Below are 16,915 nucleotides of genomic sequence, written 5' to 3' on the forward strand. Positions count from 1 at the left end.
ATGAGAGAGAGAGAATCCAGAATATATTTTATATAAATGGCAGGAGAATTCTGGTTATATGGATATTTGAAAGGAGCAACTGTTTTTGAGAAACGATTCTAGGTGTTCTCTGATTTTGTGTTTTGTATTCTGCAATTCTAACAGTGTTGTTTTTAGTTGTAATAATCTGCCTTGAGTTTCAGGGAGAAAGGTAGACTAAATGAAGTAACAACATCAAAGACAGTTCTAAAACAATCTGCTGCAGAAAGAAGGCAAAAACTTTTCTGTAGTATTGTGTGTGTGTGTGTGTGCTTGAATGCCTGGAAGTCATGATGACTTATTGCAACCCCTACTGGGGCTTGGGCATTTTCAGAGAGGTGACTTGATATGCCTGCCTCTGCGTCCCAGCCAGGGTATTTCTTTGGAGGTCTTTCTTGCCAGGTTGGCACTGCTTAGCGTCCAAGATCTGATGAGATCAGGCTTGCCTGGGCTGTCCAGGTCAGGGCCAAAATCTTATATCTGTTGGGTATTCAAATTAGAGGGGGATGAGGATCTTTCCACTGCTGACAAAACTCCCTGTATTTTCCCGCAATAGCAACTGGGATGAGTGACTTATCTTGAGGACAACCCCTCTCCACCATAGCTGCTTTGAGATTATAATGAGATCCAGTCACATATCTACATCACTGTGTTTTGGCCCTGGGGCCCTCCTCCTAATATAGGCATATTATACCTGGCAGTATATCTTGTGCTTAGGAGTCAGGTGTATGAGATGACTGTAGATGAGAGTATATTACATACGCGTTTTCACATTGTGTATAAATGGCCTTCTTGAAACGAGCATGTAGAAACGCCCCCCCTTCTTTTTTGGGGGGGCAATACAAATTGCTATTTTTTGTAAATACAGGTTTTAGATTTCAAAGCTGTAATCTCGTCATCTTTTTATGGCACTGAATTATATCACAGGAAATTGCTTCGATGGAATGACTTCTCATGTTTCCATCTCTCTGCCCCCACATTAAGAAGTTACATAAATCTTAACACTGTTGAGGTTATGGAGCTATTTTTAGGGTTCTATATAATTTATCTAGAGAGGGTTCTTGCTGCTGCTGCTTTCAGATACGGTCATTTTATGGAATAGAATTAAGGTAGTTTCAATTAACAGCGTGTGTTAAGGGGTGGGGTGGAGAAATGGAACGCCAGCTTTAAAGAGGTTTTCTCTCTAAATTGTATTGCAGCTGGCAGGCACTCAGCACTTAAATGCTGGATCTAACTGTTCTGAATTTCTGAGTCTTCCAAAGGGAGGGGTACAAGGTACCTACATTCCAGTTTGTAACATGAAATGTGGATCTCATATCCTAACTGTGCTGTTGAGCTTTTGGGTAACAATTTAAGGCACTAATCTACTTCCCACCAGTCTTGCCTGAACTGTGGGAATCTGTGTTGATACGGGATTGCCATACTGCTATGAACAGATTCCCTCCCCCCCCTCCCCTTCCCCGTTTTGCAACCTATTGGATTATCTGTTACTAAGACACATAGAGATAGGGGCAAACACCGTCCCCTGCTATTTGTGCTGATGCAAACAGCACAGGAGGGAAACCAGAAGCTCTCTTCCCCCCCCCCAGCTCCCGCACAGTGCTCTGGAGCCAAACAGAGCACTTTTAATATACCCTGTTCTTCTGTGTGACAATGGGTTGGGATGGACATCCATGTACCAACCCATGTCAGATGTGTTTGGGCCTCACTATCTCTGTGAGGTTTTCCTTGTTCTTCAGGTACATTGTGTGAGTGGATTTTTTTTTTTTGAAAGGTCAGTCTCTTACACAAAACACAGGTAAGCTGCATTTCTATGGCCTATATGGGACTGGCCAGTAATTATTGCCTAAATCAGCAGATATCTTGGGGAAGAGGGGAGGAGAAACACAGCCAAATTTATCGATAGGCTAAACTGCAATTTCAGGCCTCACATTATTAAAGGTAAAGGTAAAGATAGTCCCCTCTGCAAGCACCAGTTGTTTCTGACTCTGTGGTGACATCGCATCACAACGTTTTCATGGCAGACTTTTTATGGGGTGGTTTGGCATTGCCTTCCCCAGACATCTACACTTTCCCCCCAGCAAGCTGGGTACTCATTTTACTGACCTCGGAAGGACGGAAGGCTGAGTTAACCTTGAGCCGGCTACTTGAGCCTAGCTTCCTCCAGGATTGAACTCAGATCATGAGCAGAGCGCTCGAAGTGCAGTACTGCATCTTTACCACTCTGCACCATGGCGCTCTCCTCACATTAATATGAGTCTCTAAATAAGAAGGGGAAAAAAAAGAGAGAGATCATACACACATACGAGCCTGAGCCCTCAGTTCTACCCAGATTCAAGCTGACTAGAAGTCTGGGGTCAGCATCCTCGCCTTTACCGCAGGAGACTGGGGATTCCCAGGAAAATCAGGTCCCACCAGCAGGAGGGGCCAGTCCAATTGTCGCAAACCACATCAAGGCCCATGCCATTGGAACTCTCTCTCTGGGGCAGTGATGCTCTGTATTCTTGGTGCTTGGAGGGGCACAGTGAGAGGGCTTCCATTGTCCTGGCCCCACTGGTGAATCTCCTGATGGCACTTGTCCTTTTTGGCCACTGTGTGACACAGAGTGTTGGACTGGATGGGCCACTGGCCTGATCCAATATGGCTTCTCTTACGTTCTTATGCCAGAGACCACTGGCCAGGAAGCACTCAGCCAGCCAGCAGGGACAGATGGGCCCACAAGATCGATGAGTCTGGCGCAGACACCATGCTAGGCAAAGTTCTTATCGACAGCTCAGTCCAGGGGAGTAACACCCAGTGGCAGACCGACTCAGACCAAACCTCAGCAGCTGCCACTTAAAGGACCAGACGTCATAGGGATAGAGAAGCCCCCATCAAGACCAAGTCCAAAAACTTTTACTGGCATAAAAAGCCCCCACCAGCGCCGACACAGCCCAGTCCTAGTGGACGGGCAGGGGAAGCAGCTGGCTTTAGACTTCTTAGGCCTACCTGGCCCAGATCAGGGGGAGGGGAGGAAGGTCAGGGGGAGGGGAGGTAGGCCAGGCAGCCCAGGCAGCGGAGCCATTGGCCAGGTTTCCTGCCACGCCCCAGGCCTAGATATGGGCAGAAGAGGAAATGGTAGAGCCAGAGATTGTCCTCCCCAGGGGAATCATTTAAATGGCTCTTCCTGGAGCAGCCATGGACGAAGGATCAGATCTGTTCTCAGTGGGTAATAGGTAGCTGGCCAGGAAGAGTGAGGGAACCGGGTGAAGTGAACCCCCCACCTTTCCCAGTTCTGAGACTTTCCTTAGGGTAGATGCCCAACAAAAATGAACCCTGGATGGCGCAACAGCCCCAGATTCTGACCTGGCTCTGGCTGACCCCGACATTATGCCATAACTTTACAGTTTCATTGTTTCCTCTGTGAGAATAAGGCAGCATTGATCATATATGACTTTCGTGAACTGGCATAACGTAAGGCATTGCTGGTGGTTCCCAGCCCAAAGGACATCCACTTAGCCTCGACCACAGCTGGAGTCCGGCAGAACAGTCTTCCAAGTGAGATCAGGGCCCCACGGGACTTAACTACAGCCACGGGTGCCCAATTTCATCGGCCCTCCCCTGCTCCACTTAGCGTTAGTTACTATGCATCGCTATTGCAGGCTGCCCGTCTGCCATCAGAGCATTCATACGGCTAGTTCTTTGAATTCTTACAAATTTGGTAGATCGCCATCTGGATTGTAGGCTCTGTATTTGTAATTACGTTTCAACATTTTAAACTGTTGGAACGATCGTTGTTCAGCATTGTTGTGACCCGCCCTAAGCCTTGCTATGCAGGGGGAGGGCGGGGTAGACATTATAAAAAATAAATTGTCATATCGTGATCCAGCCCCAAGGGCTGTAACAGAAGGCCACCACTCCCTGTTGGAACACCTGTTCTGCTCACAGAAAATTCCAGTTCAGGCCTCAGCATTTCCAGGGTGAGGACTGCAGATGTGGGAACAGTGCCTCTCTGGAGAGCTGCTGCCAGTCAGAGTAGAAAACACTGATCTAGAGGGACCGCTGATCTGTGTGTAAGGCAGCTGGGTGTGTTTATGTAGAAAAAGATATGCCTCGTATGTAGCACCAACGGAAACAAATGGCACATGAAAGTATGTGGCGACTTGCGTGAACTTAAACCCCCGTCAGTAGAATTGTACCGTGCAGCCACAGATGTACGCTGTCCAAACCGTTCAGAAGCGTGCGTTGCAGATTTTTCTGTTTACGTAAGCCAAATGGCACAAGCGTGTAGAAACAAAAAGCAGCTATCTAGGAGATAACCTCAAATACATCACAAACAGAAAGGTTAAGTGGGTTTGGTTCAGAATTCAAGGGTCAGGCAGCGTTAGAGGCGTTATTTCCGTGCTCTTGATAGATTTATTAAATATCCCACAAAACATGAAGGCTGGTTCCTCCAACGAAGGCGACATCACAACATTAACCCGCCTTTCTGCTCTCATTTGTTTGTCTCTGCATTCCCGCTTCCCTGGATTAACTAGATTTGACACACAGAAGTTGTTTCGGAATAATGCATTCTCCCATTGATGTGTTTGGACAGAGCATGAAGAAAAATAATCTAACAAACATGATGAATTGTCTCATGGGGGAAGGGGGGGTGATGAGACAGATCGGAGAGCTCTGAACCTTCTGTGCTTGCTAGGAAGTTTCCTTTTTTAAAAAATAAATGCCACAATCTGAGCTCTGGTTGGCGTGGCTGGCTGATAAGCAACTGGCATCTTTTGCTGCTTGTGCCTTAGATCAGAGCACAAATGGACATTAGCCCCAGTGCCACTGGGGTTCTGCTGTGCTTGAGGGCCTCCATGTTGTAGGACTCGTGCTATGGGTGTTTTTTTTTTAAGTACTACATGCTATCTACACCAACAGCTGGGCACCCTTTGACCAGTAGCTTTCATACAGAGTTCCAGGAAAGGGATTGGTGGTTGTTCCTCAGGCAGTTGACAGGATTTCAAGTCCCTTGGGTTTGTAGAAAGTGTGCAGCATGAAAGCCATTCAGTCTTCCCTGCACAAATACGGTGCAAAAACCAGCCAATCCAGGGAAGTGTGGAGGTGGCATTCACATTGGTTAGGTTGCTTTGGCTGCAGTTGCAGGCGTGTTACAGACTTCCCTGTCAAATGCCAGATCTGGAATTCATCTTGAAGGTAGATGAAGATGGGTCATTGGGAGCTGGTTGATAACTTACCAGAGACCCTTCATAGAATCATAGAAGGGACCTCCTTCGGTAGATGACCACTCTCTTCCTCTTTTCTTTGGGCCAGGGGCTTGATCCCTTATATCAGGGAATATCTCGTCTCTCCTTCTCTGTATTCTTCTTTAGTCTTGCCTGGAGTACTGTGCTTGAATTGTAAGGGAAAGTGGTACAAAAGTTCCTTACTCTAGCTGCAGGCCTTCTTGGGAAAAGCACCGGCCACAATTCACCGGTATTGCCATGTTTGCAGCCTGGGGCCAGGAGGGAGCCCAGGAAGATGTGTGCTGCTGGCCAGCCAGCCATGTGGCATTTCCAGCTGGCGCGAGGCTGCTTGCTCCAGCGGGCACCCTGGGCTGGAGCCATGGATCTTGAGTCAGCCCAGAATGGACAGAGGCAGCAAAGGGTGGACTTGTGATGCTGGATCTGTTTCCTGCCCTCCCAGACTGTTTAAAGCACTGCAGTGAGGCAAGCAACCTTGCGGTTTTTTCTCTGACATGGGCAAATCCTACCCCCCATAATGAAAATCAAAACCAGAACCCTCCCATCCATGACTTAAAATGATATTTTTGGGGGAGGTGGGGGGGAGGAGAGAACGGGGAATAGCTCTAGAGTCAGAGGGGGTTTGTATTGGCAAATCAAGCTGTAATTGAGATTAAAGATACTCTGCTGAATGTAAAACTGGTTTAGATCATTGATTAGAAATGTTGTAGCCAAAGTCTTCTTTTGCCATGAATTAATGTCCGCTTTATGGGCTCTTCTAGATCATCAAAATTACTTCTTAATGACCAAATATATTAAAACTAATTGGCTTAAGAAAGCAGACTGCTTAAGAGGTCACGCTTGAAGGCAAGAATTAGTGTTTCTTGACGAACTTCTTGCAATAGGCCTGGGATACTTTTTGATGTATACTTGATTGCTCAGTCCCAGAAAGGGCAGAATTGAGCCTCCAGCCCATGTGCTTGTTAGTAAAGTGAACAAACCTAACTCTTCTTACAGGGGAAGAAATACAGTCTGTGTTGGGTAGAAATGTTGCATTTGAAACTTCAGTCATGTAATTGGAACTTGGTGGTATCCCTCAGCATTCAGCTTGCATTCCAGTGTGGTTAAAACCTTCGTAATCTCCTAATTGGACTATTGAAATGCAGAATGCATGTGGTGCTCTTGAATACCGTTCAGAGTTTCAGTTGGTCCAGATTGGTTTCTGGTATTAACTTCAGGAAGGGCATGTAATTCTGATGGCCAGTTGCCTTTCCGGCTAAATTCCTGTAAACTGTCACAGCTTGAGGTCATAGTATTTGAGTATGTTTGCCATGTGCCTTCCTGCTGTTTAAAAATGAGCACGGAGACCCTTCTATTGATTTTTTCTTTTCTCTAGTTTTCCAGCCTCTGCAGAAAGGGCTTAATCCAGGGGTGGCCAAACTGTGGCTCGGGAGCCACATGTGGCTCTTTCACACATATTGTGTGTGGCTCCCCAAGCCCCCACCGCCCCGTGGGCTCGTTTGGAGAAGGCATTTTTCTCTCAAACACTTCTTCAAGCGAAGCCAGCCAAAGGCTTGGAGAATGCATTTAAAGTTGCTTTCTTTCCACCTCCCCCATCTATTTGCCTCTCTCCCTCCTTCCCTTGCAGCTCTCAAACATCTGATGTTTATGTCTGGAGGCTCTCAAACATCTAAAATTTATTCTGTGCGGCTCTTACATTAAGCAAGTTTGGCCACCCCTGGCTTAATCTATAGTTGTCCCTATGTCGTAGAATCATCTGCCCTTTGAACTTCATCAGATACTAGACCACATGGTCCTTTTAATCAGGCCCCAAAGAACTGTTTATTGGCAAAGGCTGTGTTCACTTAATGTTGAAAGGCTGTGGCAGTTTTGCTTATCTTTTAGGGACCTGTAGCCATTCACACAGTTTTGAAGAATTAATGGCATTGGAAGAAGAGGACAGTGGTTTCTGCCGGTGCCCTCTACTTTGCCCTTTATATTGTTGTCTGCAAAGTTCATGAATGGCAGGATGAGCCCACTGATATTATTGATATTTTATGTTGCTTTAATCTTCACCCTGGGGACTATTGTACGGTGTGGTGGGTAAATCTGCTAAATAAATATACATACTGGAGGATCCGTGCAGTCTCTCCATCTCTCTTTTTTTTTAATTAGTTATTTTTTTTTAGTGTTTTGCATGCCTGGAAGTCATGGCTGGCTTCTCGTGACCCCTAGTGGGGCTGGGAGGCAAGGACATTCAGAGAGGTGGCTCGGTGCTTGGCTCTGCGTCCTGGCCCTGGTATTCTTCAGAGGTCTCTCATCCGAGTACTTGCCGGGGGTGGCCTTGCGTAGCTTCTGAGATCTGACAAGATCAGGCTTGCCTGGGCTATCTAGGTCAGGGCTAGTCTCTCCATCTCAGTGGGAGCTTCCAGCTCAGTCAGGCTTGACCATCACCCCCAAATAGAACATATATGAACATATGAAGCTGCCTTATGCTGAATCAGACCCTGGGTCCATCAAAGTCAGTATTGTCTTCTCAGATTGGCAGCAGCTCTCCAGGGTCTCAAGCGGAGGTTTTTCACACTTATTTACCTGGACCCTTTTTAGTTGGAGATGCCAGGGATTGAACCTGGGACCTTCTGCTTACCAAGCAGATGCTCTACCACTGAGCCACCGTCCCTCCCCTAGAGATTATCACTTCCATTCGTCTGGGCTGGAAATCCCAGAAGAGGATGTTGCTGCTGTTGTTCATGTGAACAAAGTTGTGCGAGTGAGAGCTGGTGACATGCAGGAGGAGGGATCCTCAAGCTGCATCTCAGTTTCTCTGACATACTGGGTTGGGTCCAGACTAAACTGGCAATTTCCCTTCCTCCAGTTCACCCCTATCATGCCATTACTCAGGACTTCCTCTCCCCCAGGAGCAGTGTTTTGGAAAGATTGGTGGCTTCACTGGGAGAAGGAAGCAGGAAAGTTTAATTCTGTCACTGGAAGATTTAGTCTGGCTCATGTCCTCTCATGAAGCTGAACGAGACCATTGGTCCATCAAGGTCAGGATTGTTTACTCATACTGGTAGTGTCTCTCCAGGGTCTGAGGCTGAGGTCTTTTACATCACCCACTACCTGGTCATTTTTGAACTGGAGATGCTGGGGATAGAACCTGGCACCTCCTGCATGCCAAGAGGAAGAAGATAGCAGATTTATATCCTTCCCTTATCTCTGAATCAGAGTCTCAGAGCAGCTTACAATTTCCTTTATCTCCTTCCTCCACAACAGACACCCTGTGAGGTGGGAGGCGCTGATAGAGTTCTCACAGCAGCTGCCCTTTCAAGGGCAACTCCTACGAGAGCTATGGTTGACCCAAGGCCATTTCAGCAGGTGCAAGCGGAGGAGTGGGGAATCAAACCCAATTCTCACAGATAAGCGTCCCCGCACTTAACCACTACACTAAACTGGCTCTCTCCTTACCATGGAGCCATGGCACTTTCCATCCCACTGTCATCCAATTGCTGCTGGTTCTGTTCCCGGTGGGCTAAATGATGCTGATAGCCTCCTAGACTCCCTGACGATAAACAGCAGCTGTTTTCTTTATTTAGATTATATATTGGCTGCTTCTCCCCGAAAGATGCTCAAAGCAGTGTACAATGCAATCCAATGAAAGATAAAATACACTTAGAACCAATGAAAAGCCAACAGATAAAAATAATAAATAAAAAATAATATAAGTGCCAGCAGCAGGAATAAGGAGTGTTAAAATCCCCCAAGCCAGCAGTCAATCAAATAAATGGACTGAGTTAAAATAATCTTAACAGCAGTAAAACAACAAGCATTCATGAAAACAAATCCAACTGCTGCCACTAAAACTCTCCAAGGCATCAAAGGCACAGAGCAGAAACAAAACACAGGGGTTACATAGTATAAAAGAAAAGCCTAGACAAATAAATAAGCTTCGTTGTCAGGTGGAAATATAAGAGTAGGTGTCAGGGGAACTGCTGTAAGAATGCCATTCCATAGCCGAGATGCCATCACAGAAAAGGTCTCAGTGTAGTTACTGCTCACATAAGTATCATGCTGGATGAGATTAGTGGTCCATTTTTGTACAGCGTCCTGTTTCAAACAATGGCTGACAGTGACCTCAGAGGGCCAACAAAGAGGTCATAGAAGCAAAGACCTCCCCCCGATGGTATTTGGAGATTTACTAACTTTGGGTGTGGAAGTTCCCTTTAGTCCCATGGCTAGTAGCTGTTGATGGATCTTTCCTCCGTGATCAGTCTAGCCGGGAATTCCACAATGTCATTATTCATTGAGTAACAAAGTACATCCTAATATAAAGCAATGCATTTTTTCAGGAGGTGGTAGCACACAGAGCAAGCTTTTAGATATCTATTTTAACTGGCAGGCATATGGCAGACGTATGGGAGTAGGTAGTCTTTGAAGTGTATAGGTATTTAATATCTGTAGCACTTCTCATTGGTTTGTTTTGCATAGCTGACAACATGATTTCTGTGATGCTGGAGGTTTTTTTTGTCAGTGCTGCTGCAGTGGCGATATATGTACGTACACTAAAAGTGTTTTAAGCCAGTCTGGTGTAATGGTTAAGTGTGCTGACTCTTATCTGGGAGAACTGGGTTTGATTCCCCATTCCTCCACTTTCAGCTGCTGGAATGGCCTTGGGTTAGCTATGGCTTTCACAAGACTTGTCCTTGAAAGGGCAGCTGCTGTGAGAGCTCTCTCAGCCCCACCCACCTCACAGGGTGTCTATTGTGGGGGAAGAAGATATAGGAGACTGTAAGCCGCTCTGGGACTCTGATTCAGAGAGAAGGCGGGGTATAAATCTGCAGTCGTCGTCGTCGTCTTCTTAAAGTAGACGTGGTGGAAGTTTTATGAACTTCAGAACTGCAGCATGAATATTTCTGAGAAGCTTGATGATATATATTCTGGCAGGCATTCCAGTGAAGCAGGCAGAGCTTCCCTCTTTGCTTTAATAGCCAAGTGCAATTTGGAACTCGAAAGGCCAAAAAGCCAGAGTGTATATGCATTGTGCATTCCTCCGAGGCTTCTGGCTCTTCTTGGCTCTTTTTGGGTCTCCACATTCATAGGTTGTGTTTCCCCTTTAAACCTCACGGAAGCGTGACCCTTTTGCTTCTAGACATCCTACAAGTCCAGCCGTAGATTGAATTTCTGCGTGAGGCAGACCTTTTCTTCCGCTGCCCACATTGCCTTTAAATAGAGAAATCTAAAGAGAGAGGACAAGTCCAGCTCACATTTTGCAGTCTGCCCTTTTTTTGCTTGCACACTAAATTATGGCAAGGCACAGCAAAGGGAACGGAGAGGAAGAAGTAAAGGTCACAAGGGTAGAAGTAGAATGAAGGCAAATGGGGCTGCACTAGCTCAGGCTTTACTTCAGGTAGGGAAAAGGGCTCTCTGCCTCATCAGGCACGGAGAAGATCTCCATCCTTAAAAGGTAAAATACCAATATGCGCAGCCTTGGTTTGGATCATGGGCAAGCAGGGATGGTAGGAGAGGGTTCAGTCCTTCAGTCCCCCTGCACAGTTTCACTAATAGAAAACACTTCTACTGTTTGTGCTTTGGAAGAGAAAAGGCAGGTTCTTTTAAAATGGTAACACTTTCTCCTTTAAAAGGACCTGCTGCATGGTTCTGCTAAAGCAGTAATAATGTGTAATGCTTTAGCAAAACCATGCAGAAGCTGGCAAGTTAAACTCCTTCCAGGAGCCAGTTTGGTGTCGTGCTTAAGTGTGCAGACTCTTATCTTGGAGAGTTGGGTTTGATTCCCCACTCCTCCACTTGTACGTGCTGGAATGACCTTGGGTCAGCCATAGCTCTGGCAGAGGTTGTCCTTGAAAGGGCAGCTGCTATGAGAGCTCTCTCAGCCCCACCTGCCTCACAGGGTGTCTTTTGTTGGGGAGGAAGGTAAAGGAGATTGTGAGCCACTCTGAGATTTGGAGTGGAGGGTGGGATATAAATCCGATTTCTTCTTCTTGCAGCCCAAAATCAAGAGCCATGCAATGTGTAATTCACCATTTAAGAATGAACTGCGGTCTGTGATCTTGGTCATATGAGATTTAATCCTAGGAGTGAAGCTTTCATGGAAATAAGGTTGCCAGCCTCCAGGTGGGGCCTGGAGATCTCCCGCTTTTACAACACAGCGGGCAGAGATCAGCTCCCTTGGAGGAAACAGCTGCTTTGAAAGGTGGACTCTATGGTGTTGCACCATGTTGAGGCCCCTCCCCTCCCCAAACCCCACCTCTCCAGGTATTTTCCAACACAGACCTGGCAACCTTACATGGAAATGAGAACTTATGGGGGTGGGGAAGGTGGTAACACTCTGTATGATCTGGGCAATGAGAGGGGTGATCTTGACAAATGGCAGGGGGGTCTGTTTTCAGTGTCTGCATTATAGCTAGGGCTGGCTTCAGAATTGCACTACTTAGCTTAAACCCCAAGGAAAAATTACTCCTACCACATATGAAGAACTGCATTTCATCCAGCAATGTATTTTGAATTAGATTTTCTGTTTCCTACTGAGTTTTTATTGTGCCGTTTAGTGGATTTTCCTGTCATCTTAGCAGTGGCAGAAACCAAACCTTCATTAAGTATTCAGATGTTGCAGAATTCCTCTCTGCGGGCTTTTCCACAGGCATGACTTTCTCCTGATTTTCTTGGCAAGTCAACTCACAAGCTTTGGAGTGGATTTGGGCACGGTTCTTCTGCATGTCTTGCCTTCCTTTGCATTTTCACAGTTGTAGAGTTAGTTTGTTTTCCTCCACATGTGTCTTAAACGATCAGGATTTTCAGGGGAAGGTGCTGTCATCAGTGGTGTCATTGGTAGCATCTCTGCACACCCCCTTTTTAATAAAGCACCGTTGTACAGGTTGTCCGAATTCTCAGCTTTCATTTTTTAAAAAAAGTCTCAAGCCTCTTCCCTTGCAAAGATATGCCTTTTTCCTTCAACCTCTGTGAGGGAGAGGGCTGGATGTGGAAGTGGAAACTCTAAAAGGAGAGAGGAGCCCTCTTTTTTCCCCTATCGCATTTCATGCTGCTTGCACCCCAGAATCTTCAGGAGAAGATCCCTGGCTTCTCTGTTGCAGCCAGATCCTATCCAAGATGCAGAGATTCCGCTGGATCAGGGCACCCGGTGGTCCCTGCTGCAACCAGTGTGCCCCCTGCCCCCACAACTGCTCCAGTATCAAAGGAGGTAGAGAGCCAAAGTTAAAGGTTGGACTCAGGTGGAAGAATGTACTTCTGGTAGCCTGAAGTGTTCCCTACTCTAGCTGCACAAAGAAGGAAGATGCCACTCTTTAAGGCCTGGGAAGATTAAGGACATACTCTCTCTGTAGGAAGGGTTTGGGACTGGTGACTCCTCAGCTGAATCTCCACCATTGCTGTTTGAATAGCTCTCCAAATCAGCATGTTCTAGTGCTGGACAGCTCCCTGTTTCAAAGGCTCCAGCTCTTCCACTGCGCCTCACTGGCCTGATCTCAGCTGCCTGCTGTAGTCCAGTGCCCTTTTCTCTGGTTTTTCTCAAGCCAGTTTGGTGTAGTGGTTAAGTGCACATGGACTCTTACCTGGGAGAACTGGGTTTGATTCCCCACTCCTCCACTTTTACCTGCTGGAATGACCTTGGGTCAGCCATAGCTCTCATAGGAATTGTCCTTGAAAGGGCAGCTGCTGTGAGAGCTCTCTCATTCCCACCCACCTCACAGGGTGTCTGTTGTGGGGGAACGGGATGAAGGAGATGGCAGGCCGCTCTGAGACTCTGATTCAAAGAGAAGGGCAGGGTATAAATCTGCGGTCTTCTTCTTCGTCTACGGGCTGCAGAGCATGCGAAACACATAAGGGCAGTATAGCTGAATAAAATAATGTTTCTTCCCAATAGACTATTGTTCTTCTGTTTGTTTGTTTTTTGCTCCGGGTAGGACTTGGGACAAGAGAACACTGTCAGTAATAATCCCCTCTTCTCTTTTAAACATACAAGAAGTAGAACTGGAAACTTGATTTTCTATATGATTGAAGGGCCCTTTTTAATACAGACACTCTAATAGGTCAAAACATTTTGTATCTTCGTCATCTGAGCAACCACATTTCCCTGTGCTTTTTCCGCAGGCTTATCCTAGCAGCGAATAGAGATGAATTTTATCTCAGACCATCAAAATCGGCAGACTTCTGGGACAGCAGCAATGAGATCCTTAGTGGTATGTAATTCTCCCCTTGAATATGTTTTGCTCTCTTCTTTCTCCCCCATCAATTCTGAGAGAAGCTATCAGGATATGTACCAACCATCTGTTGAAGAAAAAGTCATATGTTAACCGTAGCTGCCGTTTTCTGAAATGTTATCTTTATCACAGTTGTGAAGTTTATCTGCTGCTTTATATAGTGCTGAGTGATTATGACATCTGAAATCTAACAGTGTGGACTCCAGTGAAATACCTTAGGAATAGATTCTCATCTCTCATAAACATGATGTGAGGACATACTTCTTGTATATTTGAGAAATGGGTGTCAGGAAATGCCTTTCTCTATGTGAGAGCCTAGAGAGCTGCTGCCAGTTGGAGATAAACAACTGGATGGACTAACGATTTGGCTTGGATTAAGGGGCTAACAGTGCCACCCTAATTCATTGACTTCAGTGGAATTAGAAGGTTGTAACTGTGTTGAGGACTGTACTGCATAAAGGGCTTCATCTGGGGAAGGGTCATAAACCAGGGTTAGCATACATATTTTGCATGTAGATCAGGGGTGGCCAAACTGTGGCTCTTTCACACATAGTGTGTGGCTCTCCAAGCCCCCACTGCCCAGTCAGCCAGCTGGGAGAAAGTCTTTGTCTCTTTAAATCACTTAACCAAGCCAAGCCGGCCAGCAGTTTGAAGAATGCATTTACAGTTAATGTTGCTTTCTTTCCACTGCTCCCTCTCCCAACTGTTTGCCTTCTTTCCTGCCTGCCTACTTGCCTGCCTTCAAACATCTGATGTTCATGTCTTGCAGCTCTCAAACATCTGTGTGACCCTTACATTAAGCAAGTTTGACCACCCCTGGTGTAGAAGGTTTTGTCTCAGGTGAGAGGGTGGCTGGTGTCTAGAAGGCCCTTTCTCTGCCTGAGCCCTTGAAGATTTACTTCTAGGGCCTTGAAGGTTTGATAGCCCAGTGGTCTCACTTCGTATCATGCAGTTTCATATGTGCATATGTGTGTGGTGTATGGTTTTGACAGAAAATACAGAAAGATGCTCTTTTTAAACATTTGCATGTGAGGCCAGCTTCCTCTTTTAATAGTGTCTCTCTCCTCTCTCTCTTGGCTTGGCTTCGCGAACGAAGATTTAAGAAGGGTGCAATAGTCCATGTCTGCTGCAGGCTCGCTGGTGGCTGACAAGACCAATGCGGGACAGGCAGGTCCGGCCACAGTGGCTGCAGGGAAAAGTCTGATTTAGGGTTGGTGCTGTAGCAGTGCGATTCTTCTTCAGTCTCCTTTTGAGCTCAAGACCAGCTATGCGTGCGTTCTCAAAGGAAGAGACAGCCTGGTGGATGGTGTGTCTCCATGCTTTGCGATCTGAGGCTAGGTCAGACCACTGGTGATGGTTGATGCGACAGGTGCCAAGGGATTTCTTCAAGGAGTCCTTGTACCTCTTCTTTGGTGCCCCTCTATTTCGATGGCCGATGGAGAGTTCGCCATACAGGGCAATCTTGGGAAGGCGGTGGTTTTCCATCCTAGAAATATGCCCTGCCCAGCGCAGCTGTGTCTTCAGCAGCAGTGCCTCGATACTGGTAACCTCCGCCCGCTTGAGGACTTCAGTGTTGGTCACAAAGTCACTCCAGTGGATGTTGAGGATGGTGCGAAGGCAGCGCTGATGAAAGCGCTCGAGGAGTTGCAGGTGATGACGGTATAAAACCCACGATTCGGAGCCGTAGATGAGGGTTGCCATCACAACCGCTTTGTAAACATTGATCTTTGTGCCTTTTTTCAGATGCTTGTTGCTCCACACTCTTTTGTGCAGTCGGCCAAAGGCACGGTTTGCCTTTGCCAGCCTGTTGTCAATCTCCTTGTCGATCTTGGCATCTGAGGAGATGATGCACCCCTTTAATAGTGTAGGAACTGATGAATAGCTGTCTAGCTGTGATCAGAAGGTAAAAGCTTCTGAAGCTTGTCATTTTTACTTTTGAAAAGGCAGCGTTTTGCTGACCAATAATGCAGAGCTTGGTGGTGATGGAAAGTGCCATCAAATAGCAACCAACTTATGGCCACCCTTGGGGTTTTCAAGGCTGGAGAGGTGGCTTGCCACTGCCTGCCTCTGCATAGGAAACCTGGACTTCCTTGACGGTCTCCTATGAAAGTACTAACTAGGGCTGACCCTGCTCAGCTTCCAGGATCTAATGAGATCAGGCTAGCCTGGGCCATCCAGGTCAGGACAATGCAGAGCTTGCTCTTCAGTGGTTTAGGTTTTCTGTTCATAGACTCTAGCCTGGGAGAGACCTCCAAAGGAACAGCTCGCGTCTCTGACCAACGCCTACCAGGCATTGAAGCTTCCTAATCAATATGCATCTGATAATAGTAGACTCTGTCGCACTAAAGTTTGTCTTTAAGTGTCAGAAGACTCTGTTTTGCCAGTCAGTGAGGAGGGCATAGTTCATCAATGGTCTTGAGACAGTAGTCTTCTGGAGAACCCTAATGGTGGCTCCCTCTTTGGGTAGTCCACCCTGTTGCCTTCATCACTGGGAGGTCTTCTTGGGCAGTGACCCTGCCATGTTTCGGTTCTAATGGTCTTCCTTCACCTGAGAACTGTGCCCCATCCAAGGGCTGTGCTGTCCCAGGTTGATGTTTCAGACTTCATTTGCGCCATGTGCTCCTATTTTCTTTAGGCTGTGCTGGGCTACCTCCTGCCATAGAAATATGCTACTGTGTTAAAGCACTTGATGGGTACCACTGTACAACATACATTTGGCATATTTATACCTTTCCTTTGCACTATAAATAAAGCCCCCGAGATGCTTAACAAGATATTGGTCAGTCTGCCACTTGATTAGCAACCTTTTAGTTGATTAATTGCGTGCCTTTTCATTAAGCAGTCACATAATTTTGCATATGAATAATCAATGGCTCTGGAGAAAAGGGCATCTTTTGTTTTCCTAGCAGGCACCGTGCCAAAAGAGGCATCCTGGTCTGTGCAAGAGAGGAAGAGGAACATCTTTCTAGAGGCATTCCTCTTCCAAGAGACAGATTACCTTGTCTTCTATAGAACACTTTTAACCTGCTTACAACGTACAAAAGTTACAGAAGGGCATCAGGTCCACAGAGAGGCAAAATAAATAACTTTTACAATTACTTCTTGCCATGAAGATAGACCCAGGTGGAGCTCCTACTTTGTTTTCTTGCCATTAAGGCAGAACTGGTGGCAACAGCGTCCTGGCCCCCACCGATGGACCACCTGATGGTGCCTGGGGTTTTTTGGCCTCTGTGTGACACAGAGTGCTGGACTGGATGGGCCATTGGCCTGATCCAACATGGCTTCTTTTAGGTTCTTTCACTGCTCTCAGTGAAATAATCTCTCTGTGAGCAAGCAGACACTTACTTCCCTCCTAGAAGGCAGCTTCCTTTAAAGATGATGAAGAAGAAGATATTGGATTTATATCCCGCCCTCCACTCCGAAGAGTCTCAGAGCGGCTCACAATCTCCTTTACCTTCCTCC

The 16,915-nt window shown here is 46.5% G+C and overlaps 1 protein-coding gene across 2 annotated transcripts in view; it reads left to right on the top strand.

Moving 5' to 3' along the window:
- Window positions 1–16,915, top strand: part of TANGO2 (transport and golgi organization 2 homolog) — a 96,317-nt gene that overhangs the window by 3,876 nt on the left and 75,526 nt on the right. For both annotated transcript variants that reach the window (XM_060249885.1, XM_060249886.1), the window contains exon 2: window positions 13,344–13,432. In XM_060249885.1, the coding sequence (XP_060105868.1) occupies window positions 13,344–13,432 (89 nt within the window). The remainder of the gene's footprint in view (window positions 1–13,343; window positions 13,433–16,915) is intronic.

This window comes from Heteronotia binoei, chromosome 11 (assembly GCF_032191835.1).
Source record: "Heteronotia binoei isolate CCM8104 ecotype False Entrance Well chromosome 11, APGP_CSIRO_Hbin_v1, whole genome shotgun sequence".
Lineage (NCBI taxonomy): Eukaryota > Metazoa > Chordata > Lepidosauria > Squamata > Gekkonidae > Heteronotia > Heteronotia binoei.